The sequence below is a fragment of the Cottoperca gobio genome, chromosome 13 (assembly GCF_900634415.1).
Source record: "Cottoperca gobio chromosome 13, fCotGob3.1, whole genome shotgun sequence".
Taxonomy (NCBI): Eukaryota; Metazoa; Chordata; class Actinopteri; order Perciformes; family Bovichtidae; genus Cottoperca; species Cottoperca gobio.
In genome coordinates, this window is record NC_041367.1 from 16,257,367 (window position 1) to 16,284,164 (window position 26,798).

Genomic DNA, 26,798 nt, shown 5'->3' on the forward strand with positions numbered 1-26,798 from the left:
TCCATCTCTTGATTGAATCTTGTATCTGCATAAACTGACATTTTTGGAAAATATTTATGTCATACATTGCAAAAAGATGAGTTTCCTGAAAAAGGAGTGGATGGAGTGCAGGGATTTTAAGTACTTTATGCAATCCACCATTCTTATGCACAATCATTGTATGTTGAAATGTGTATCTGCAGAGTAACCAGCTATAGCTGTCATATATAGCAAATATACAGTATTTCTTACACTTACATGGTCAATTTCTGACAGTAACTGAAAGTATGAAAGTAACATAGGGCATATCTGGCTATATTGAATATTTAATGCCACATCTCCCCTGCTGAGCAGCTCACTGTGGCCATTCAAATGTTGCAGGTCTCCATAACCACGGCACATAAACACCGTGCTGGGATCAGCTCTGCCTCTGCACAGATAAAAACAATACCTGAAAGACAAACTTTTTATGTCACAGGCTCAAATTTAGGATCCACAGTTGTCAGTTACGCTTTTGAGCAAGCCATCCATGATGTGAACTGTCATCTGGAAAAGGAAAGGTTTTCATTACACCAAAACTAGTACAGCACAAGCTACCGAACAAGCGGTCACCAATGGCAACCAAAGGTAATGTTAAACCGAGGATATGTAAAGATTGAAATTTCTTAACTTAATGGAAAGTAACTTAATCATTTTGAATTGCAAAAACATGTAATATTTGATTTTGCAGACCTCTTTTGATACATTTCTGTTATGTCTTTGTTTACTGTAATATAGGTTTATGGTGGGATTTGGCTATATGATAGACTGTGGTACATTATACTGTCTATTTTTAGTTTATAAAAATTCACTGTATTATTTTGGACTGTTGCAGAGTCACGTTTTATTATTATCACTGCTGTAGTTATACTCTAGTTTTCACAGCATTATAATTATTATTGTAGAGGTTCCCTATTCATCATCCCTCGCCTAGGGGTCATTTTATTGGGTAGTAGTTAGTTGTGTTGTGAGTGTAAGCAAGGGCGTTATTTCCTCTGGGACGGGGATATGTCCCCCGCACCTTGCAAAATCCTATTTTTTGTCCACCTCTCCTCACCCTTGTTAGTTTCAGGTTGACTTTCTATACTGAAGTGTCTCAGAGCATTGTTCTCTTACTGGGAAAATCAAAATCTATAACTTCACGTCAATCAAAAATAAAATTGTCAAGCACACTTCTCCTTGTAGTAATAAAATGTATCTATTTTGGAACCTATAAATATTTAAATAGGGCCACAGTACAGAGTTTTACATAGCATTTCAAGATTTTATTTATTTATTTATTTATTTATTTATAACCTTTATTTAACCAGGATATGGCCTCATTGAGATTAAAAATATATTTTTCAAGAGTGTCCTGACCAAGATAGGCAGCAGCACAGTTACAGACAAAAAAAAAACAATCACAACATTAATTAAAACATTTACAGACACAGCGGTCTGCTTCAATGTCTTTAAGAATCGCTTTAAGTCTGTTCAGAGAGACCAGCTCTCTGAGTTTCAGCTCATTCTGCAGCTGGTTCCAGGCAGCCGGAGCAGTGTAACTAAAAGCCCTTTTCCCAAGTTCTGTACGGACTTTTGGGACAGTTAAAAGAAACAAGTCCTCGGAGCGAAGCCGATACCGTCCACTACATTTCCTACTAATGTAGATCCTTAGGTATTGTGGAAGAGCACCCAGAATAGTTTTATAAATAAGGATGTGCCAGTGTTTCAGTCTACGGGTGGTCAGGGAAGACCATCCAACATGAGTATATAGGGTGCAGTGGTGCGTCATTTTGTATAATTTCTGTAGCCCAGAGTGACTGTTGTACACTACACTGCTGTACGATCTTTTTTTGTTGTTGTAGAGGGCAAACAGTGGTGGGACCCATATGAAACCTCCAATAGAAGACAGTTTGTCTATCGGCCACACCCAACTGCAGAGATTCTGCTGTAAGTTCTATTTATGTATTTACGGGCTTCTGAATAGGTATACAGAATGTGTGTGTTTGTTTCTCTGTGTGTGTAATTGTATGTCTATGCTGATGCATATGTAGGTGCCCCACGTCAACTTCATTTATAGACTCCTCTTCACAGTCTGGACCTTTTGGTTCAACTGTGTACAACAAGGATTTTGGCTGGAACCCAGCCTGCAAACCTGAATGCATTCGCACAGGAACAGCCTCGGGACAGAGGAGAAACAACCCGCATCCCAGTCAGGTTGGTATTCAGGCTTTGTTAGCCTGTATTTTACATTGATAGTTAAATGCCATGCTTGACCTCTCACAGTGTATTGTAACCTTTAAATCAAAAATATTTTCCCCGAAGTCTTTCATGAGGTGGAGGCTGCCTAAGGATTCTACACGAAGCTCTGAGTATGTCGGCATCCCTTGGAAATGTCCCCCATCTGAGCGGGAAATCCATAAGGCTTTGACAGCACAGTACAGCTCCATCTACAGATGTGACTACATGGGTATGCCACAAGGTACATGAAAGCATCAGCTGAATGACTGACACTCAAGGACACCTGTCCAAATCCAACAAGCATAATAATCTCTCTCTACAGCTTATGTTTGTTTTGTTGTGGAATTTATTTGACAGGACATGGTCATTTTAACAATGCAGAAAGAAGACTTGCACCTCTTCAAAGCAGGTGTGAAATGCCGCTTTTTATTGATACAGAGATGAGGGACAATTACCGCCTGCCAAAGCAGAAACCAGAACTGCAGGGCAACTTGTCTCACTACAGCAGCACAGCTTCTGACGTGGCCTGTCGTGGTATAGGTATGTATAGTAAAAAAAAACAAAGAACTGATGTAAACACACTTAAGAGTGCTTACAATTCCCCGAGCCTAATGCTTTCTATCGATTGATTATCCTCTGTGTGTTGCAGTTCCAACTGTTGTGCAAAGGCACACTGAGCAGAAAAGATCAGATTTGACAAACTACGACAGGTTTTGTGGAAAGAGAATCACTAATGTCCCAGGTGTGATAAAGTCTCTGCTGCCCGAGGAGCTGCAGCAGTTGAACATAATTGTTCCTGAGCAGGGTAAGTATCAACGTCAACATCACATTTTTGAGCATTTTAACAGGATGCGCACTGATTTTGAATTTGACAGGCAGGTAAATTCATGTTTAGTGTCTTTTGGCTTTGCAGAAAAGGAGGCTTTAAAAACAGCTTTAAGTAAAGATCCAAACAACAAGGAGAAGGTGAATAAACTCCCAGCAGTTGTGCTTAATTCCTGCTCACCAGAGTGGATATCAAGCTGGCCAGGACCTCTCTAAACCTCATTGCTGATGTTAGTAGTTTGCTCATCTTTCTTTGTATTTTGTGTTTTTATGTCATTTATTTTCATGGTAAGGGTAAAAACTGTAATGAATAATATGATATAATACATTGTAAAAAGTGTCTTTCAGGTCATATTTGCTGTCATGTTTGTTGAACTTGTGTGTTGTGATAATTAAACATCTCTGCCAGATGAAAAGATACTTGTCTGCCTTCATGTTTCATCGCCCCCATATTCTGCTATCTAACATTATGCAGTCTGTTTGCAGCTTGATAACAAGACAGAATAAAAACATGTTGCATTGATTTAATGGGTTCAGCACAGACAAGCAGTAAAACTTTTTGATTATTCTGTTTTGCAATGTAAAATACTTTTTTCCAAGTCTTTCCAAAAGGAATATTAATGATATTTATTCTTTAATTTATGTATGCACTTGTTTGTTGCAATAAAAATGGAAATGTGAGTAAACATTAATGAGTTGAATTAAACTATTATTACCCGACGATTGCTACATTAGTCGGCTGATTGAAGTACAATGTAAAGAGTGCGATATATTGTTAGTTTTCAACTAGATTTAACATGGCTTTAACGAAGCTGTTTCTCTCTCTGTAAGTGCAGCTTCTTGTCCGTAGTTTTGTAGTCTCAGTTGTCACTCTGGGTTTCTTAGTTACCATGGGGCCACCTGCTCTGCTCAGGTGTAATGTTAGAGTCAGTGTCAGGTAGACACATGTGAGATCTGTCTGAATAACATCTGTTTGGAGGTCTGACTGGGGAAATGGGCCACATTAAAGTCTGCGTTTTACATCACATCGCCATCTAACAAGGATGCCATTGGGGAAAAGAGTCCGCGCTTCTTCAGCCTCAGGAAGATTAGAAACCCAACATGTGACCAGGTAATCTGCTATTTGGTTTCTCTCCTTACCACCATTTAAAACCAAATGTGTTCATCTGTGAGTTTTTCCCTATTTAATACAATTTGTATTTGTATTTGAAGAGTTTTAATGTTGGTATACTTTAGGAATAAAAGGCCTTTCCTTGTTTCTCTGTCATGTTCATAAAATGTTTACTGTTGTCATGGTGCCTGAGTTGCCATCTGTGGCAGCACTGAGCAGTTACCATGTAATACAGGAAGTCACCTGGAATTTACAATCACACTCCAAAGATTAAATAGATCTATGTGAAGTTTCCACTTGCATTTAAAAAAAGAAAAAGTTTGGAACAATGTTGGTTTCCCTGCGTCAAGTAAAGATACAATAACAACCTTCTCAAAAACCTTTAGTGAGAACCAAAACAATATTTACCCATGATAACAATTTACTATAACAACAGTACATGCATTTAAACAAAACAACATCTCTGATCCTCCAGCATCCTCTCTGAACTGGGGATTACAGGGGGCTGCACGACGGGGTCGGGTTGTTGGAGTGAGAAACTAACAGATGACTTCTCAGCACCCGGACAAAGGGCCGTCACCGAGGACAGACAAGAGCAGCCTGAATGGCTGGTGCGAGAGCTGCTGAGACAGAACAGGCGGAGACACTCTATCACACTTGGAGATGAGGCTCAAATGAGACGACATTACCACATTACTGACTCAACTCGCAGACTGTGCAGCCTCAAGGTACAGTTTTCAAACCATGAATCTGTAAATGAAATAAGAGAATGTGATACATTTGACCCTATCACATAAAGAGTTGTCCTTAATTTGGAATATTTCAGTGCCATGATCCCTTTCCCAATGAGTCTACTTTCTTAAAGTTGCTGCTTTTATCCTCCAGGTGTCACTAGAGTGTTACATTCACCAGTTTACAGACTCCTTCATGTGCTTACACTCAACTACAGCTGAAGCATATCTCTGCAGAATGAATGAGATAATGGCAAAAATGCCATTTTAAATCAGGTTGACGATCAATTTACTCGCAGCCTAACAGCGCATCAGGCAGGACAATCTGTACCAGAGCCAGGGACGGTCATGTTTCAGGCCAAAGAAGAACAAGCACAGTTGCTGAGCGAACCACTTTAAAGGACCCCAGTAGATTCAAATTCAAGCTTTTAAACTGACAGGAATGATGGACTGATGCAGGAGGCTGATGCACCAGCTGAAGTTGACGTTGCAGATGTCAGTCACACGCTCCTGCTTCAGGTCATGAGCAATGTGCCATGGCAGATTAGACAGAACAGGCTCAGGAGTTCAAAGTTCTGCAGTCGACTTTCAGCTCTTCCATCGCTTACTGATTAAACAATTATCTCTGAAATTCAGGCGATAACGTGAGGAAACCTTGACTCTAGTTACATCCTTAAGGAATTAGGCTATTATTCCCGGTTATTTATTAATGATGGATCAAATAGTGTCATGGATCAATGACCCGTTGCTAGGAAACCGTGGCAAATTGAAGAGAGGCCATTATCAGCCCGGCCAGTCGTGCAGACTTGTGCAAGCATCTCAGAGACATATCATAGCTGCCAATGGCCTTTACAGATGGTCATTAATACTCAGAGGTGCAGCCCTAATTATGTGTTTTGATAATTACATGGTGCTAATATCTCCTCTCTAGCACACAGACTTTATGAACTGCCTGGTGAGTGGATTTGAGTGGAGTGAAAAAAAAGGAGCATTTTTGCCAATTAAACTGTAGTACTGGTATTATTATGTATTGTGCTCCTTTCATAGAATATTCACAATCAACCCACATTATTAATTGTCTCATGTCAAAATATAAAGTCACAATTGTTCCTCTCTCCAATAAGATCGATGAGACGATATCACTCGACAACCTCCAGAAATTGAAACTAGCATTTGAGGTACTGTTTAAACTGCATCTTTTAAAAACATACTGACAGTCTTGATATTCATATCTGTAAGATTTGACTGTATTTTTCCTTGTAAAGGAATTTGAAACGGGTGGCTTGAGATCCATTGATGCGAAGAGTTTTGGACGTATAGTGAAGAGGTGTTTGGGTTTGCCTAAGACGGTAAGACAGTGTGACATTTCTTTTGATATTTTACTCTCGCTCAGATTCTCTCATCTCTGCGTTCTCTGTATGTCACTTTTTTCAATTGAGGACGAGTCTTTGCAATTATCTGATTGATTTACAATAAGTGTCATTGTTCTGTATTCTTTTGTTCTTTGAATTTCACAGAGCAATGCGCAGATTCAAGGGTTATTTAAGAAGATTGATTATTCAGGCCAAGGACAGATTTCATGGGTGAGATGAAACTTGTCTGTCTCTTATGGAGCATGCATCCTTTTTGTTCACTTCACTGTTTTTTTCTCTGGCTGGATAGTTAGTCAACTTTAATAAGTTGTAGTATGGTTGGTTTTTTAATTGCAAGAGTCAAATTATTTTATTTTACAATTGTACTTTTCACGGGTAATGGGGGAGATACGTTAGCCTCTCTTATCAAAATCCTATGTTCATGCAATAATTAAACATCAGTCAAATATTACATTTTAAATAAGACATAAAGGACTTAGCTCTTTTTAGTGAAGATACAGCAATTACACAACATTTCATTTTTTATTATACTGCTAATCATTTGGAAAGCATGATGTAACACATTTCGTAATTTCTAGATGAAAATGTAGGAAATAGCAATAATCATCCACATACCTATTTTATTTTTGCTTGAAGAACTGTTTCCTCCCTACCTGTGAAACCCAACCTATGCCCCTTATTAAATAACCATGATAGCAATTGTATATCTGTCAACGTGCAGGATACACAACCTGAACCTAACACAAAGTAATGTGTCACAGGGTGAGTTCTGCACACACATGCTGCAGGAGTACAAAGAGAAGCAGGAAACTACGAGGCGCAGTAAGCAGGTGGCTTTCACTCTGCCAGCCAGTACGAAGGCGTTGCATCATGGCATCCCCATTGTCAACATCCACTCCACCCATGATGGCTCCATCATAACAGTGCGAGAAGACGGGGTTGTTTGCTCCTGGAGCCCTGAACTTAAACCATTGAAAACCAAACACATGTTTGTATGTTTTCACATTTCTACATTAATCTGAACACCTCAAGGACACGTCAATATGTTTAACATATTCATTTTTTTCACGTCTTACAGAATGAAGGACCCTGCAAACAGGAAGTCAAAGTGGGCAAGTGATTTTACTCTCATGACAGAGTTCAACAAGCTGATGATTGGAACGGGGTATTATGAGAATAGGTTTAATAAAATAACTTAAAGAGCACTTTATTTATTGAGTACATTGATTACTCTAACTGCAGGTTCCAGACTATTCAAGCTTTGTTTATTGTGTGTGTCTTGTTATCTTGCAGAGACAGAGAGATCCAACTTTATGAGCTTTCCACTCTGGAGCCTTATTGCCAGATCAATGCACTTGACACAGTGCCTTTGACATTAGACTACAGGTGAGCAAAAACAAAGCGGTATGTAACCATATCTTCCAAATGTTGCAATAACTCGCAATAATGGTTTGTGTTTTTCCCTCATAGCTACACTGGACCCTGATAAATGTTGTATTGTGTATGGAGACATGGACGTAGGTCTTTTTGTGTAATCCTCATCCAATTCTCAAACAAAATGATCATTTATTATATTCCACTTGATTAACACTGGCAGAGGTTAATTTTTGTGTTTGTGTTTCAGGGATGCGTGACTATCATTTTAATATCCACTGTTGGAGATACCCTCAGGTAATTTTGCTTTTCTAAAGCGTTACACACATTCAATCTTATTTGAATTATTCACTTACACACTGTTAGTCAGTGTTATTGGAACAGGAATTAGAGGACGAGGTATCCTAAAGGTATTATTAGTATATACAGTGCACATCTTTTTACAGTATAATAGTATCAGAACATTTCAAGCATCTTTTCCAGCAATAATCTGCCAGATACTCAAAGTCTTTGATTAGACTCTTTGAGTTTACTACACAGCCGGGTAAGAAAATTCAGATGAGCCCGAGGAAGACATCAACCATAAACAGCCAATCAGATCTGTGTGCTTTCTTGTTTCCCTCTCAGATTATGTGATGACTGATCAAAAGGAATTTGTTAGTGAAAAACTGAAATGAACTTTCCTATGAGTGAGATACATTTGCCGTATTTGATGATTCACAGCATAACACTTGTGCTGATGAGTAAAACATTTGAGGCTCTCTGCTCAGTAATGTGACTGATAGCAGCCGTGGCATGATTTTACATTAAAGACTACCACACACTTCTGAATCAGAATTGCTTAATTAGATGTGCAGTTTTGCAGTACTCTAAGTACAAAGAAACAGAGCTACTTCAACTAAATAATTGAAGACTATGATTTCCTTTCTTTCTTTTTGTTTTTTGAAAGGGCAAGGTTTATTTTTTCAAATTTCAGTTCTCTTTTGTAAAACACATTTGCAGTGAACCAAACTTTCTGGTTTTGCTAACATAATGACATTTTCATCTTTTCTTTATCATATAAGAAACTCTTGATTAAATCATCAAACTTTGACATATTGAGCTTTGATAGAGAAACATTTAGAGCACTAAAAGGAAATATGTTTTTATCTCCATTAAGATTGTCGACTAAAATGTGTCTCCAAATTCAGTCATTTGTGAATATTGTTGATTTATTAGGTATGTATTACTGAGAGAAAGTGTTCAGATTTGTAGCTGTGAAATTATCTTTTAATTTTTATATTTATTAAGGTTTTATTTTAAACAATTGCAAATGATTTTATCATTTTCCCAGACTATAAAAAACTTTTTTTAATCTGTTTGGGTCATGCAGTATACATTATTTGTTCTGGTGACTTCATTGACTAGTCATTGCACCAGTATTGTGACCTTCAACATTTAAAAGGTTCTCTTTTGTATTTCTCTTTTCTTAGTTAAACGTGGAACATTTCCATGTATTCAGGATGAAAGAACATGTATGTGAGATTGAGTCAATCCGAGTCTTTCGCAGTAGTGATTGTGTACTTATTTTGTTCTGGTCATAACAGAGAACTGAGTGTATGGACTCAAAATACTAAAAGGATTATTATTAGCACAGAAACAGAAAGATGAGGTGGAAAATTATACCTTTGCTTGTTATAGTTTCCCTGGCAATCAAATATATTATATGTATTGTACATACTACGTAGGGCTGTTTCTCAGAAAATGTGACCAGTTTCATGCCTGATGTACATCTCAACTTCAATTTTTTTATAGATTATGGAATAAATTACCAAAGATTGAAAATATTCCCAACATAGCGATGGACAATGCAGTGCTTTCTCCGAATGTGACATTTGTCAGATGGAAAGTTCATCAGGACTGGGTAACACAGGTGACCTTTCCATGTGCATGTATACTTACCTTCCAAAGAAATTAATCTAAATGTACAATATCTGCAGAAGCTGTGTACATTTTACTTGCAATATGAACAGATAACCCTGAAATAAACTGAGCAACTAATTTGTCTCTCTAACTTTAGGCAAAATATTTTCATAGTTTTCAAGCTGTTGTCTCCTCATCAAATGAAGAATCTTCTTCCCTCGTTATAGGTATTATCTGTTTTTCTTTGGATTTTTTATTTCTTTTGGCATATGTTCAGCACCATCAGGATAATAACACACAACCCAAGACTTTCCATATTGTGATTTAAAACACTTCTTACTCTCTTCTTACACATACATATTCATATACATATTCTCTGTGAATGTGCTGTGATTTAAGATACAGATAAAAAAAGACAAATGTTGAAAATGTTAAAAAACAATTCTAAAACGTCCTTTCAAACAGTAATCAAACTCTATGTTGAACATTAGGCAGCCTGGTAGGAGAGCTGTAATAGATGACGCATGATGACTCATCTATCACAAATTCACCAATCAATGCCAGCATGCGTGTGTGTGTGTGTGTGTGTGTGTGTGTGTGTGTGTGTGTGTGTGTGTGTGTGTGTGTGTGTGTGTGTGTTTGTGTTTGTGTGTGTTGTGTGTGTGTCTACTTGCCCGCTTGGTCATTTATTCTGATAATGGCTCTCCTTGCTACAGAAGGCATGTTTGATTGATGCTCATACACGTAGCCTTGTAACAAAATGTATTTTCTTTTTCTTTGTGAGGCTGTGTGCTGCCTTTAATAGACGCTGAACAGCAGTTGAGTGAGATCAGAGAGGCCTGCTATGAAGGTAAGACAAAGAAGGTCCAACTGAGCTGGACTCCACAGCTTCGAGCATCATGTGACCAGACAGCTTTTACCATCTGCAAAGGGGTCAAGACCTTTGACCTTTGTCAGGAGCACAGCTTGCTGATCACTGGAGGCATGGACAAACTGATACGCATGTGGAACCCACATTTTTCTAGGTGAGGAGCCAGAGTTCAGCAGGCTATCTTTAAGACAACGAACAATAAATAAAAAAAACACCTCCTCTTGGTTCTGTTTTTCTTTTTAGGAAACCAACCGGTATTTTGAAAGGCCACTCCGCTCCCATCGTCTACCTCAGCATCTTCTCAGAGGACAGTCAGATCTTCTCTGTCTCCATAGACCGCATTGTGAAGGTGATTCATGAGTCATTATTATTATGTTTCGCTAAGTAACTAATTACAACTAATTTAAAAACAAAATATTGACTTTGACTTTTCTTGAGTTTTTCCATTTTATGCTACTTTATTAAACGTGATGTTAATTAAAGATTAAGCTAAACAGCAGTATAAAAACCGGCATACGTTAGCTTCACCTCAACAAGCTACAGTGTTCAGTGCTGCTTACATCAGTTAATAACAATGATCCAGTGGTATAATGTAATACTGACAGGAGGCATTCTGCATGAATGTGTATTATATAGTATTTTGATATTTAAGGGTACAAATTAGGGCTAATGCTCCTGTACTTGTACTAGAATTACATTTTAAATAGAGAATTTGAATATTTCTGTAGCGTGGCTTTGCTTTAAGTGAATAATGTGAATACTTCTTATATCGCTGTTCACCTGTTTCCATTTCAGATCTGGGATATTCAAGATCAGTGTTGCGTGTTTACAGCAGACCCCAAAGCAAGCAGGATTCATGGTGACATATCGGCATGCTCATATTCCTCTGCTATGAAATCCTTTTACATTGCAGCAGACTGTATGGCTGTGCTCTCCCTGAAGATAAGGTTGGTTTTCAAGCTTTTGTGCTTTATTCATCACAGAATCTAATGCACTCTGAAGATATTTTCAGGACACTGGTTTGTAAAACTCTAAAAATAAAAAATACAGCTGATGCTTTTGAAGAGTTGTTTTTCTCCTTTTTATTCATTTTATTATCTTCTGCCTCTGTAAGCCCAAAGCTTCACAGCCGTCTGACTGTTTCACATAATGAGACTGTAATGTGCTGCGGATACAGTGAGGAGTTCCGTCAAGTTGTCAGCTGCACTGAGGGATCTGTGAGTAAATTAATACTTTACAACAGACACAAATGACCCATCTTCACACTTCCACTTTTAAATTCCTCCAGTCTGTGTTAAAATAGGAACATGATCATATTTGTCTGACATATATCAACTGAACAATTACTTTCAAATGTTAAAATTACTTTTTGCAGATTGTTAAAGTCTGGGATTTCGACACTGGCCGTCAGGTTTTTGAGTTTGGTGGCACACATGACCTGTCTGCCATCACATGCATGGCTTTTGACCCCAATGGGAGAAGGTGCTGTACATGAAACAGTTTGTAAAATGTTTCACTTTTAATGAAATATATTTAGCCACTACTTACCCTTACTACCACTTACACACTACTTTATCACACTTTGTGTTTGCAGACTCGTCACAGGTGGGAGAGATGGTTGTTTAAAGATCTGGAACTTCAACAATGGTCAGTGCCTAAAGACACTACAGAAGGGTATGTATTGTACATTTTCATTACTTCCACAAAACAAAAGAGCTTGAAATCTTATATTATCCATTAATTGTGAAAGATTGCTTTCAATGTTTTCTGTAGATGGTGAATGTCACGAAGTGTGTGACTGCATCTTTGTGCAAGTTCACAGGACTTTGTGAGTAATGATGTGATTTATGGCTTGTGTTCTTGGCTCAGTGTACATTTTTATTCATATTGAGCTTTTGCAATTTTATATTTGAAGCTATGTGATGTCTGTCGGCCGGGACCGGAAGATTGACATTTACCCAGTGAGTAAAAAAGACATGAGTTCTAGGTATTATTTGTCAGTTGTGCTACAGAAATCCCAATCCAATTATTTCTCCAATCCATCCATCATATTGTATCCTATTTTCCTTTGTATACATTGGGAAACATAAAAAGAACTACTGATAGTTCATGCTGCATATAGTCTGTTTTGAATGTCATTATAAAATCAGAAAGAAGTTTGCACGTTTCTTGCTGCATGGCGGATAACTCTTCTTGTCATGGTCATGTTAATAAGAATTTGTATGTGCTAATAGGATATTCTGCCAGCAATTTTTCTGATCCAAACATAAGAAAATATATTAATATTAAGTCAAAAATGTCCTGTTTTCTGACTGCATCTTTATTTTGTCAGGACATACCTGAGGGACTTCATCATATTCAGAGGCCGCAGCCTTCGTGGCAAGATGATCTGGTGATTAATAAACAGAGAATTGTCTTTGAGAAAAGATGTTCAGGCAGATCAAAATAATAAGTAGTTCAATGGGCTCCGACTGAGAGGTAGTATTCCCCTGTGATGTTCATTTCAGTCAGATCCAATCGTTATTCTTCCATTTCTAAAAAGCACAGCTATATGTGTTAAAAATGACAAAAATAAAAATTGGATATTTTTTTTGTGAACTGAATGCATGATCAAAAACACATCAGGCGAGTGCACAGTTTGAACTATCTCTGTAGTTATTCAGTTACCACCTTATTCATCGTTTTGTTGCTGCAGTGTATTTTTATTTATAAAACAATGTTTTTGAAAATCTGCATTTTCCATTTTTCCAGTAAAAAAGCATATTTACTTAAGTACTATACTCAAGTAAAACGTTGAGGTATTTTAGGTCTTGAGTATTACCATTTTATGTCCCTTTATACTTCTACTCTACTACATTTCAGACACACACCGTGTGCTTTATTCCATCACATTTATTTGACAGTGATGGTTACAAGGAGTTTGCATACAAATACATAAAATATGATGCATTGTGTATATAGCCAGTAGTATATAAAATAGTAAACTTAGCTCTGCAGTACAGCCTGTCCATTCTCAGCCCCAGTCACTGGTGCACCTTCAGTGCTGTGTAGAGTAATAGTTCACTGCTGGATGTTTGTTCATATTACACAGAGAACGCTGTCGTCCTTAGAGTCTGTTTTGCTGACTGGCTGGAAAGCTCAGAGAGATATGGGTAACACAGCATCCCTGATCTCTGCCTTACTGTGCAGCATTGCTTGCAGATAAAAAAACAAAAAAAACTCAAGCAGCAAGTTACCCCATTGCTCCTGTCTCACATTTCTCGCCATTTCTCTCCATCTTGAAAATTTCCATTACATATTTTGAAATGTTTTCCTTTCTTGCCATCTTCATTTACCCATATGGTATACAGGCCTATACTAAGTTATAGTGTAATATATAATATTGAGGTTTTCTCCCAGACACATCACTGGGGATGTCACATCACATAGCTTTTCTTTGTGTCTCTCCCAGTGCAGCCAAGCTTTGACCTGTCAGTATACCTGTCATTTATGGCAGGCTCTGCTCCAGAGAGTCTGAGATCTCACTGAAATGTAAGACGATTTTTATCACTGACTCAGTCAGAACACAAGGTGTACTGACTGAGCCCTATGCTCCCACCACAGTGACTTATAGGTTAACCTCAATATATTTATCCCCTGTAGTTATTTTCTTCCACGTTTTTGTTTGCAGATAAAATTGTATCGGAATTAGCACAAAAGTTAAAGCACATGATTATTGTGTATTCAAAAAGCAATACATCTATCTCAAGAAAAATCTCCTTAAGAAATACAGATGATTTGATACTCTAAATGTCACAGTGTTGTAATCCAAGGCACGTCAGAGAGATGCTAACACCATTGGCATTCTGAAGGGATTGTATTTCTCATCATTGACGGATTTATAGTTGCTGGATTGTGAATGAAACCACTAATTTAATCTGATTTTAGGCTACAATATGTCCTAAAGGTGAAGTCAGGCAAACAACTACTGCTGTAACCTATCAATGCCAACATGCGGATGTTTAGCTGGTTTACCATACTCACCATCTTCAAAGAACTCCACTGGCTACCTGTCTCCCTCCAAATCAACTACAAACTCCTGGTCCTCACTTACAAAGCCCTCCACCACCTAGCCCCCTCCTATCTCACTGACCTCATCTCCTCCTACCAACCCCCACGGTCCCTCAGATCCACCTCAGCTGGTCTCCTTTCCACCCCCAAATCCAAGCTGTGCAGCTTTGGAGACAGAGCCTTCTCCAGGGCAGCACCCAGGCTCTGGAACTCCCTCCCCCAAGACATCCGTGACTCTCAGTCCCTCTCCATATTTCAGTCCCGCCTCAAGACGCACCTATTCTCTAGTATCATTTGCTAGCCCCCTGTTAACCGTATTGTTATTATTATTATTATTATTTTTTTTTTTTTCTCTTTCTCTTTCTTCCCTCGTCTTAACCCCTCCCCCACTTCCCCTACTATTGTAAAGCGGCTTTGAGGTCTCGAAAAGCGCTATATAAATTCAATTTATTATTGTTATTATCTTAGTTTAGCATGTTAGCATGCTAACATTGGTTAATTATCACTAAACACAAAGTACAGTTGAGGCGGATAGGCGTGCCATTAGCTTTGCAGGTATTTGGCAAGCGGCAAACTTCTGGCCTGAAAACTGAAGCCAACGAGGAAGTCGTTGCCTAAAAAAATTGCTTTAAAAAATATTTTTCAGCATTTGGTTATAGCTTCCCCAGTGTGCACAAGAGGAAAAGCCAGGGAATTACCAAAAATAATTAGGATTTCTCGACCAAGCACCTTTTCATTTTCCTATTCCCATTCCAAATAGTTTATAACCATTGATTTTACATGTCAATGAAGTGGGATTTAACAGCATCTCACTTCATTGTCAGGTAAAATCAGCAACTACAAAAATGAATGTAGCCTCATGCTCTCAACGCTGTATATTCAGTCCCCAATAATATCACAGGATAGATTACAGTTCCTTTATTTGATTGTACCTGTATAAAGTGGTCAGGTTAACTCTGGTGTCAGGGTGCAGTTCTTTCTCTCCATGAGCTGTATGGAGGGAAAATTGATTTTCAGTAATGCTTTATTATCATTTAGGAGGTGAAGCTGAGTCCCCTTCCATCTCTTTTATTATGGCTGGTAGTTGCACTCACCCTCAAAAAGGCCCATCAACAGAGTAGAATGAATGCAGTAGGGAGGACAGTACAAAGAGTGACCCCCTTACAGAGCCCTCTCTTGAAATTGTTTTTCATTAATGGCCTCCAGGAAGAAGATCAATGGGTTGTTCTATATATATTGGTTTGTTTCCCTTATCCACTGAGCCTCGGGGTTCACTGTGATTTTTTCTCTGTTTCTCCAGATGGTCAGTGTTGTGTTGCTTCTCATTAATATTTCAAAACATGGCCCAGTTCAGCTAAATATTTTCCTAGGCTTGAAATATAATTTACAGTAAGTTCACTTATCAGTGCCAGTCAAAAGAATGCCATCTGCTTTTCCTGATTTGTATACAGTTTCTCGTTGGCAGTGTCACTTTAAGCTAAATGTTCCCAATAAGTTCAGTGAAAGAAAGTAGGAAGCACAAAAGGCCACATATCAGTGTGAAGTACAGAGGCAAGAGAAATGTTTGGCTTGTCTGCTCGCTCAGGGGTTTGATATCTAAACGATCCAAAACGTGTGACACACCAGAGTACTGGAAGACTGCAGCGAAAACTCTTCCACCTTCAAACATAGCTTGAAATGAGTGGAAATATTTCCCACCCACAATTTCTGTGCTGTTGAATCGAACTGCTTAGCTCTTCAGAAAGATGTTTCCTTGAAATGTTTGTCACACTGGTGACTTTTAACCCCCCTCCACTTATTCTTTGAGTTGTGCAAACCCCTTGATCCTTCTTAAATTGATACAGTTAAAGAAATAGATTACATTTTGCAAAATACACTTATTCACTTTCTTACTGAGAGTGAAATAAAAAGATCAACAAGACCACCCTTGTGTCTGTAAAATGTATGATAAATATAAGCTACCACCAGCAGCCAGTTACCTTTTTTCCCCAAAATGTTCCCAAAAACGATGTATTTAAAGTTGTATTGGATCCGTACCATTAGTGTCATATCAGGCTTTATCAGTAAATATAATTTTTTTTTAAACTTTGCACTTTCCTTGCCATTGTAAGAGATAATCTTTGAAGCTTGAACACATTTTTACAGTTGGTTAAAAACATGCTGAAGTGACAGGAAAAGCGATCCACTATCTTTTTTAATTATTATCTTTAAAACTACTGTGGCAAAACCTTTTATCCTGCCATTATGAGAGACTCAGACTTTGTCTTTCCTCAGAAAAGTGGCCATAAGGAGGACATCCTTTGTGTGGCGCAGTGTCCCCCATCTCTCTTAGCCACCAGCAGCTATAATGGAGAGATTATAGTGTGGAACGTGGTTTCTGGACGTATACAGTGTCGGTTTGTCAGCCCTCTTCTAGCTGAACACCAAAATGTTGAAGGTAATTTTGGAGCAAAGTGAATGGTGAATATGTTCAATAAAAACTCTGATGTGCATATGAGAACATTGTATTTATTTGATGTGTTTCTCTGTTACACAGGACTGGATACAAGCGTTCCAAGCATCATTTTCCTAAAGAACTCCAAGTTGCAGCAGTTTTCCTCGGCTACAGCTCTACTGTCGTCAGGAGCCATGGGTCAGTGTTATAAACAGCACTAATTAAAGCGCATGACTGCATTTTACAACCTTTCACAGTGTCTTCAAATACACTGTTAATTATGTATTTTCTCTTTTAAAGGTTGTATAAATCTCTGGAACGTGCTCAGTGGAAGACAATGTGTGGGCACCTTCAAAGCTGTAAGATATTTAACTCTACAACATTTATTAGTTTCACGTTTAGATCTCCAGTCATAGCACTCCAGTTTCACTTTTCTTTCTCTTACCTTCAAAATTGCTGATTAAACAGTAAGATCATTTGGTGCGGGCTGTTTCTTTGCTTAGTTCTAGTTTTTGAACAACTAGCAGGTATACCTTCCTTGCAGCTACATAATGCAAAGCAGGGACCCTTAATATTGAGCGGTGGGGGAAAAAGGGGGCATAAAGCTGAAATAAAACATGTGCTTATGAATGCAGAAATTGGGTTTTGAGGCTATAAAATGTTCAAATGTTAATATTTTTCACAAAAGACACTAAAAACACCATTAAAACAAAATGTTTGCTTTGATATCATACCCCACTTATGTTTTGTTACCTAGCAACAATGTCTCTTAACAATTTCAAGGTGCTTTTATTTCCATGTACTTTGGTTTCTTGATGATTAGTTTCTACAATTTGTTATGATATATTATATCAGATTATTTGGCGAGGACTATTATCTTGGGGAATGTATAAAACCTGTCTGCAGGGAGGGTAACAGTTACTTAGCCATTACCAAATACTTATTGTGAACAGTTGGTGACATGTCAGTGCTATGATTGAAAAGCAAGATTTCATTCTTTATTTTTCATTTTGCAGTCTAGATTCCAACAAAAGATTACGAAACTGGCTAAAACAGACAAGGACACAATGCTGTACGCTGCTGACCAAATAGGTTACATCTATGTTTACAACATGGAAAAGTTTGCACCTGGGCAAAGATCACCTCGAGGTTAGCTGCTTTATTTTCTTTGGTTAGACATATAGTAGAAATATGAAGAGTTACTGTTAATACTGTTAATGTGTTTTCACATTCATTCAGCTGAAAACTTCTGGCGTGCCCACACCAGCAGAATCACTGGGTATGTAAAACACACAACACGTTTTCTCATGGTCAGTCATAATTTCATCTTGTCTTGATTTTAAAATGATCTGGTAACTGCTGTCCAACAGCAAGTAGACTTTGGGTTGTGTCCTTTACTTTTAGCTTGTTGTATATTTATGAGTCCCCATGGCTACATCCTTAGTGGAAACAATCAGTCTAAGTATTAGGTGGCAGAATCAGCAGCAGCAGCAGCATAACTTCCGTCTGCTGCAGTAGACTGAACAAAGTATGGAAGAAACGGTGTGTGGGAAGGTCTTAAACAGACGATCAGTATACGTAAGATGCTGCCCGGGGTGCATCTGCCATCAGACGTACCAACAGAGTGGATGATTTAGAGTGTTCTGCCAGAAATGCCTTCTCTCATTACATCTCTTGTCTCTTTATTCTGGTCCAGCCTGCAGATTGTTGACAATGATCAAGTGGTGCTTACCTCATCCACTGACTACACTGTGCGCCTTTGGAGTGCACATGGAGAATTCATAGGTGGGTGTCATTTTGCATCTGTCAATCCCTTCTTTCTACACATTATTAATGTTCATGCCAACAACATTAATCATGGTGCAGTGCTTTAGGTAGAAATGCTGTTATTTGTGGGCATTTTCATTTCAGTGTGACGGCACACATGGTGGGATCAACCCACTAAGGGACCTCGTGTAAAAATAATACCCTTATGGTACCTCCTTCCTCCCACTCCTAGTGCATTGTGTATGTGCCCTGTCACCTTCAAGTACCCATCAAGTACAGTGCACACAGAAAACTACATGGCAGCTTAATTATATTTTGCTTAGAGAGCTGGTAAACAACCAGTACTCCTACACTACAGTACTACCTGGCTGTAGGTTTACAGTGTGTCAGTTACATTTGGGTAATAACACAAATCCATGCAGTAGTGATGCAGGATGTACCTAAAGGCCATCACATTGCAAACAAATAAATAGACATTGAAAATAAACCATAAAGAATAGTTCCACAGGAAGTTCCACCAGGAAATAGTATTTGTGCTAAGCTGAGATAACTGCCTGCTGGCTGTAGCTTCATATTTAATGCACAACCTACCTGTTGTATACATTTTCTCAGCTAACTCTTATATTTCCCAAAATGTTGAACTAGTCCTTTAAACAGCTGTCACTGACCTCGTTGATAGTCCAGCCTTTACATACATCTATCACAACTCTCAATCAAATTAAATAAATAAATAAAATTTATTTGTATAGCCCAATATCACAAATTATACATTTGTCTCAGTGTGCTTTACAGACTGTACAGGTTACCCCACAGTGTTTCTCTAAATGCTGTATAACAACCAATGGAAGACTGTGATCCCACTTTTGGCCGTCCACCTACTGAAAATCTACTGCTTCTACAAAATAACTGGGCAGAAAGCTGATGCATTTTTATTTGTACGGTATTATCAGTTTTTCTGTATTAAGTTAATGGTCTTCAGCTTTTCTCACAGGAAGTAGATAGGAACAATGAATGTAAAATTCACATCTCTCTTGTTTACACATCTTTTTAAGAAATAGTTGCATGTGAGGAAATGTCATTAATAATATTTTAGCATTTATTTTTCAAACTGATTCATAAGACTTTGAAAAAAAAAAGCTCACATTTCCCTGTGGGTCAGTAAGGGAGCGCTGCACAGTAGAGCCCTTGAATTTCAAATAGATTCAGACATTGTGACATTTTAAGAAGCTGCAGTTTTGACTCTGTCACATTCCTTCAGCACAATACTGCGCAATTTTGAAACACATTGAAATTGAAAAGTCTTTGTCCTCAGGGACCTTTGGGCAGTCTGAGAGCTGGAGAGTCCACATTTCCTCTTCGTGGAAACATCCTGCTGTCCCCTATGAGGTTCTGATTGATCCTCTCAGTATGCCTGATACTGAAATTCTGAATGTAAAATCACGTCTTTCTGTTGCCATCGATCCTGACAAGACTGGGGCTCATAGAGGTGAACTAAAGGTGAGCTGCATTACTTCACTAATGATTATCTGAACTGTGTAAGCTACGTGTCTCTCTTTCTCTCCCCCCTGCAAATGTTGAACTGAACTGAACTTTTGCCTACTCCTCTTGCGGCATAATTGCAGTCAGAGACAAACAGTAAACTGAGACTTCCCCCAACGTCCGTCAGTGACACAGACATTAAGGGAGATTAAAAGCCTGTTTTATCCAGAGGAACACAAGACTGGGTGAGTAATAACCATTACACCAGCAAAGACTGCTGTACACATGCAATGTAAGGCTTATACCAGACTCAGCTTAAAAAATGAGTTATATTATATTAATATATTTAGTGTGTGTGTCTTCTTTTGCGTTTCAGGCTGTCGTCATGAAACTCTCAAGCTGTCGAACCACTGTGATCTGAAAGACTTTGATGCTGTGGAGCCACCAAACACCAGTGTAAGACCTGACCTCTCATAAGCAGCTGGAGTCATCTGAATAAGATGAATAAGTCTGTATTGATCACAATTGGGTAAATTGGATCATTTCAGCATCCAGTACTGAAACTCCTTTCAATGAAAAAGCTCTAAAATCCCACTGCACGCGACCTTCTGAGCACCAAACAGCTGAGCGGACAGACAAAGTTATTGACTCCCGAGTGAATTTAGTGTAGCATTTCCCTCAGGAACTGGTGGAAAGCAGATTTAAAAGATGAGGGAATATTGGATTTATAGTGAATATTGGGTGTATGATGTATTATCCATGTATTACATGCATTATCTTGGATCTTGTGAAGGTGTTATGTAATGCCCTTGTTTTAGCTGTTCTCTACTTACTTTATAACTTTCTAGTGAGAGATCTATCTTAGGCTGGAGTTTGCATTATTATACCACCTTTTTAAAGCGCAATAGGGACAGATATAACTAATCCCAGTGTATACTGCAGTATTTGTGCGTTTGAGGTATAAGTAGGTTAAGAGTGAGCCATATAAGAGCAGACACAGTCCTGTGTGTGCAAGCATAATAAACTGTGATATACAGTAAATAACAACATGAAATTATGAGATGTATTTGTACAATGTTTGTGCAAAAAATTGTATTTTGCACAGTCCATCAAGTAGATTTTTCAATGTGGTATTTATATTTTGTCGGGACACCATTCATGAAAATCAAACCCACAGAAATCCTGCCATTTATCATCCCTTACACACACACACACACACACACACATTTATTATCCCTTACACACACGCACGCACACACACACTCCCCCTCTTTATCTTACTTGAAAAGTATGAGGCTGTGCCATTTAATGTTAACAAACAATAATTTCAAGAGTGTCCTGGGGGAGGTTATCCACACCACATTTATTTTTTAATTACAGTAACTATTTGCACTAAAACCTAATTACCCACACAGATTTAAAGAAGTGGGAGCTCTGAATTATTCAGGAATGCTCAGTGAATATACACACCTATAGAAAGGAGAAACTATAATTCTGGATGGAAAGCATCTTAATTATAGGTCACATCCACACATCCATGTGTTTTAGTTACACCCAGGCTTTAAAAATAGTGTGATGTTCAAGTGAAAACATACTCAGACACTTTTCTTATTTGCCAGCAGTCATGAACCAGAAAGTCTGACCGTGTTTCTGTAAAATTAAGTAACAGTCACTATCCACAAATGTGCCCTGTCATTTACTGGCACTGGAGAAAAAATCCAGGGTGAGGCAGTCTTGATTTTCTTATTTCTAGCTGTGGGAGAGACTTGTTTATAGTCACAAATCTGGATTGGTCTGTCAAAGTGCATTTGAATGAATGCTGCCTTCACAGGGTGTTGGAAATGTTGTTTCTACAACCAGACAACTAAAGTTAATGATATTATATCCACTATGTATAGGCCTATACAAAATTAGGCCATGTTTTAATTTTCAGTATTTGTTGGAACCTTAATTGATGCACATCACAATGTGGCTTTCAATACTTAATTAAATACTTAATGCGTAAATAACGCATCCTTACAGACAGTATAAAGATTACATTTTCCTTTTCTGTCATTTAAAAGCTAAATGAAGCCACTACTGTAGTCAGGACTGAGACACTTCTCATTTCTACAGGATCATTAAGCTCTCAGCTTCATTACAGACCTCAGAAAACCATTCCCTTCAAATTATGTAAAACATAACTGAGCAAATTTGTGAAAAATATTTTTGTTAAACTTTAATCCTGAATCTTCATACCTTAGCAGAAAATATGTGCACAAGAACAGGAAACACACAGGTGTAAAACGAATGAATACTTTGTCAGTTAAATTTAGATGTACCAGTAAGCCAGCATGCAAATAGCTTGGCAACACTTACATACAAAGTAGCCATTATTATTTGCAATTACTTGTAGTTGCACATGTGTTTTCATATATCAAAAATGTCAATTAGTAACTAAGCATTACATATTAACAGGCTAAATCATTAAACCTATCTACTGTACCTACAATGGGTCTACACAGTTTCAATGTCAGGGACGCAAACTGTGAGCCCTGATGGGTCTTTTCTTTTCAAGACAGACAGTGGTCTCAACATTACAAAGGTGTTATTTATAACATTAATGATGGTGGCGTCGCATTTAGGTGTTCCAAATCCAGGGACTTCTGGCATGCCTTATACTGGGAGATCTACACTGAATGAAGCCATTGTTAATTACTGCAATTAGTTACACCTGTGCCTTTCTTGCCATGACAACAACAACATATATATTGAGTCAAGGTGCAGGGCTTTCTGGTACGTGTGTTTAGCAGTGAGGCAGTGTGATTCGAGGAAATGAGGAAATTAAATGTGAAAAAAATTAATTGGTGGCTATTTAAAAAAGATTTTGTGGTTACAGCTTCTCAAATGTGATGATTTGCTGCTTTGCTCTGTTTATATCATAATAAAACAGAGCAAAGCAACACATCATAACAATATAGGCTACTATTTTCAAATTATTTTTTAACCAAGCATTATCGACAAAGTAGTCTTTAATGAAAAATAAGCCTGACCTCAGTAAAATCCTGGTTTCGGCCCTATTAAAGTTATCTTGGTATAAATTGCAGAGCAGCACAGACTATGTGCCGTTTGAGACAGGAGTTCCGCAAGAGCACTTGAAGGCGGCACCGGTAAACCCGTACAGTCGACAGTATGTGTTTTTGTCTGGCTGCCTCAGTGAACTCATCCCGCCAGCAGAGCGCGTCGCTGCGCCTCGTACAGAACATGTGGATGCCTTCTAGCAGAGCACAAACCCACTCCCCGTTTTCCGTGAAACTGTGAAAAGGAAAAGCCCTTGTTGTTATTTTTTTTAACACTGTCAGAAAGCCCATGCACTGCGAGCTTTCTCCACCACATACACTGCTCACAGGACTCTCCCAGGATGCAGTCGAACAACCCTCGCATCGGGGACAAAGTGGCCGGCTGTTTAATTTTCCTCTCCGTCTGTAAGTAGGACTCACTTTTACTTTCTAATCTTCATGTCAGGGGGCTCGGACCACGCAGCTGCGAGGGACGTACGGATACCCTCAACAGTAAACACTGTTGTTTTCAGAGGTGAAGCTATGTTTAAAAAGAAGCGACAGTGTAGCGCTGAAAATGCAGCGGTGAGACGAGACTAGCTATAAGTGTATTTTCCTAACTGTTTGTGAAGTGCGGAGGCATGATTTGCCTCAACTTCCTGAGGAGTTTAAAGGCGACTTGCACGACTGTAAGTTTACATTAGAGTTAATCACAGGAAAAGGTTTGAAAGTCCTCTCCTTTGGAATCACGGTATTTCTGTTGACATCTGTTCCCTCTCGCGAAGACTGAAGGAGCTTCTTCCTGACACATTGACGGTGCACTAGTGATAATCCAGCCCGAGGATAAATACACCTCAGGCTGTAGCTACTGTAAGCTTTACCAAGTCACATTTCTCTCTGGCAGTCTGCGCCAAGAATTTAGCAATAAAAGTAGTTAAACACAGAGAGTGATTGATTCCTCTTTTGCCACAGAAGGGGAACGATCATATCCACAGTCCTACCAGCCAATTGAAAGAATGTCATTGTACTTTATTTTTATTTTTAATAGTTACATTTGCTGCAGGAACATGTACAAATGGGGTATAACTTATATGTATATCCATGGACTTGATTACTAAATTAGACAACTAGTTAATGGTTTAAATGTAAAATATTTCAGGATAATTTAATTTCACCATTAATAATAGAGATCTCTACATGCAGTACATCCATTCATATAATCTGCTATACAGAATATATTCAGTGGTGTGTCATGTCCATTGGGTGGGGTGCAGCAGCACAATGTGTAGCTGCAGCTGTGGGGAGAATTACACTGAGTGACCAATATTGCATTGGCCTTGTGTACTCTGTGGATGTCCTCCTGAAAAGTGGAGATAAATGCTGAGCACAGGAGACTCTGCCTGCTTTGCCGGGACTGACAATTGTCACTGTAATAAGAAATGCTAGACTATAAAAGGATCTGCAAATGTGTTGGTTACTGCAAGAAAAGGGCAACATTTGCCTGGGAAACCAAGGAAGAAATAACATACTGTTGTGCTAAAGACCACAAACCGATAGGTTACAGGCAACATAGGATCTACGAATCTTAATGCTGCAAGAAATTGCCTCTGCTCACACTGATTTATTATTAATTGGATTCGACCTGGGATAATCTGTTTTTAACCTGCGCTTTGCCACTCTTTTACATTCCTTATCTGCTTACTTTAGACCTGATTGTGCTTATGTCATGTAAAAAAAAAAAAAATCAGTTGTTTCTCTTATTTTAAGTTCTCTGGGAATGCAAGAAAAGTTGTCAAATATCATATAGGATCATCTTTCACTCTCAATTCCTGGTTGTGTGTCAATAAATGTAGACTTGTCTTGTTTAATAACTGGATAAGGTGAATGTTGCATTTTAGCTTTCCTGAAGATGTTGCACATTGTCCAAAAACATACAGTACACTCGGAGCTAAAAATTCAAGCTTGTTAAGTCAAAAAATACAGTACAGTGTACTCTGTGCAGTATGGGGAGCCGGGTCACTGCTGCATTCCACCGGTACCCTGTCAAAGCTGTGTTTGGCACAGAGTCGAGCATGTTTATTTGGGCATCAGACACTGACAACGTTGCTTATCTGCTGCCCCTGTTTGTAATATTCATGGACCTAACACCAAGGCACAGCCCAGGTATGGAGAGCGTCCAATTTGGTGACATTAGGGCGCCACCTCTGCTGTTTTTCAATGATGTCGTCCACGAGGCTTCAACAGACTGTCATTTCTGATGTGCACTGGAGCAGCACCTCCAAGTTGGAGGCTACAGCACTCCACATGGGCTGCATTTCAATTGTGGTACTTGTTGTAGCTTCACAAAGTCTGCATGTGATCGTTGATGTAGGGATACTACAATGATGTACGATATTTGAGGCAGAGAGTACTGTACACAAAGTATGCATTAGATTTTTTTTAATGCTGTTATGCGAGTGTTTTGAAATGTTACAAATGGCTTATTTATTGCGGTTGGAGATGATCTTCATACTCTGCAACTGAGAAATGGTCCTTGCACCTGTTCTTTCTAATTTTATCACGTAAGTGAAACATGAACATATGGTTGGTCGGTCGCTGACATTTTCATCATGTACCAACATACAACATCTCAAAGGTTGTTGCTGCTTTCTCATCTTAACTTAAGGTTGAACATCTGGAAAGTTACAGAGAGCTATTTTATTTCTCCATCCCCACATCCTAAAACGCCTCACAAAAAGCTCACAAACAACTCTTCGTTGACTGCCAGCTGTTCTCACAAGTTGTGGCTAGTGATTGAAGAACTGAAATTGCAGACACAAGCAGCTGTGTTTTCTATGCATGCTGGGTGAGAGGGTGAGGAGGTCTGTGATTCAAGTGGGGTTCAGGGTCCAGCTGCTGCTGTGGCTCCCATACACTGAAAGGAAGCCATCTAAAGTGGATCGGGCACCGGGTACCTTTTTACAAGCACTGTGATATAGGATTTTATCCACGTTATCTATCCTTAAGTGGTACTTAAGACAAACTAATGTTGAGATTGATAGTAGATCAATTAACTAATGACTTATTGTGTTTCAGACACCATACACCATCTGTTTAACTGTATTGCATATTTGCCTAATGTATGGCCATGTTAAATATCACTAATAGTGTAAATGCATATTTATTTATTTAAAAAGCACCTTTCAAAACACCTGAGGATGTTGCATATTAAGCATGCTCAGTAAAAAAACAGGAATGTGTTCGAGTGGAAATAAAAAGTTTAGATTTAATATGACACGATGCCAGATGAAGCTTGTTCTTCCTGCATATATAACATACAAATCAGATGCATTGTTACAATTGTATGTGCAGTGCAAACTGTGTGCCATCTGTTCCACTTCTTTGAGGAGCTACTTTTATTATTATAGGCTCTTCTGCCTCTGTCACCGCAAAGTGTTTTTCCATGAAATAATTATTTAAAGAAACACTGGCATTTTGTGATTTACTTTACAGATTTTTTTTTTTTTTTACCAACAATGAAAGATGGGTGAAGTTGCATTTAGTAATTTGACTATAAGGGACAGAGTGGAATCCTTCTTAAAATGTTTTCAGACTGAACACGAAGC

At 38.4% G+C, this 26,798-nt stretch overlaps 3 protein-coding genes across 5 annotated transcripts in view; all 3 read left to right on the forward strand.

Annotated features, from left to right (window-relative positions):
• Positions 1-337: 337 nt before the first annotated feature.
• On the forward strand, positions 338-3,473 carry tex26 (testis expressed 26). The gene is made up of 7 exons (XM_029446863.1): positions 338-606; positions 1,863-1,947; positions 2,052-2,214; positions 2,323-2,479; positions 2,596-2,778; positions 2,888-3,043; positions 3,152-3,473. Exons 1-7 carry the CDS (start codon positions 594-596, stop codon positions 3,277-3,279), a joined length of 885 nt encoding a protein of 294 aa, XP_029302723.1. The 5' UTR covers positions 338-593; the 3' UTR covers positions 3,280-3,473.
• Positions 3,474-3,953: 480 nt separating this feature from the next.
• Positions 3,954-20,762, forward strand: wdr95 (WD40 repeat domain 95). The gene is made up of 30 exons (XM_029446521.1): positions 3,954-4,000; positions 4,650-4,902; positions 6,030-6,083; positions 6,171-6,254; positions 6,423-6,488; positions 7,040-7,270; positions 7,364-7,443; positions 7,572-7,662; positions 7,748-7,795; positions 7,903-7,949; positions 9,447-9,564; positions 9,712-9,781; positions 10,360-10,579; positions 10,669-10,774; positions 11,221-11,372; positions 11,540-11,642; positions 11,801-11,907; positions 12,020-12,099; positions 12,199-12,253; positions 12,341-12,386; positions 12,758-12,817; positions 16,750-16,912; positions 17,012-17,107; positions 17,210-17,268; positions 17,926-18,058; positions 18,149-18,188; positions 18,606-18,694; positions 19,989-20,173; positions 20,299-20,400; positions 20,532-20,762. Exons 1-29 carry the CDS (start codon positions 3,954-3,956, stop codon positions 20,365-20,367), a joined length of 2,952 nt encoding a protein of 983 aa, XP_029302381.1. The 3' UTR covers positions 20,368-20,400; positions 20,532-20,762.
• A 2,155-nt stretch (positions 20,763-22,917) lies between these two features.
• Positions 22,918-26,798, forward strand: part of b3glcta (beta 3-glucosyltransferase a) — a 54,604-nt gene continuing 50,723 nt past the window's right edge. For all 3 annotated transcript variants that reach the window (XM_029446988.1, XM_029446989.1, XM_029446990.1), the window contains exon 1: positions 22,918-23,619. In XM_029446988.1, coding sequence (XP_029302848.1) covers positions 23,556-23,619 — 64 coding nt within the window. In that variant the 5' untranslated portion in view covers positions 22,918-23,555. The remainder of the gene's footprint in view (positions 23,620-26,798) is intronic.

What these genes read in the sequence shown, in the direction of transcription:
- tex26 (XM_029446863.1), top strand. An exon ending in ACAACCCGCATCCCAGTCAG is followed by an intron (nt 2,215 to 2,322) that starts GTTGGTATTCAG and finishes TTTTCCCCGAAG; the next exon opens with TCTTTCATGAGGTGGAGGCT. An exon ending in CATAATTGTTCCTGAGCAGG is followed by an intron (nt 3,044 to 3,151) that starts GTAAGTATCAAC and finishes TTGGCTTTGCAG; the next exon opens with AAAAGGAGGCTTTAAAAACA.
- wdr95 (XM_029446521.1), top strand. Translation starts at nt 3,954, where the DNA reads ATGGGGCCACCTGCTCTGCTCAGGTGTAATGTTAGAGTCAGTGTCAG. An exon ending in CCATAGACCGCATTGTGAAG is followed by an intron (nt 10,775 to 11,220) that starts GTGATTCATGAG and finishes TTTCCATTTCAG; the next exon opens with ATCTGGGATATTCAAGATCA. An exon ending in GGAAGATTGACATTTACCCA is followed by an intron (nt 12,387 to 12,757) that starts GTGAGTAAAAAA and finishes TTATTTTGTCAG; the next exon opens with GACATACCTGAGGGACTTCA.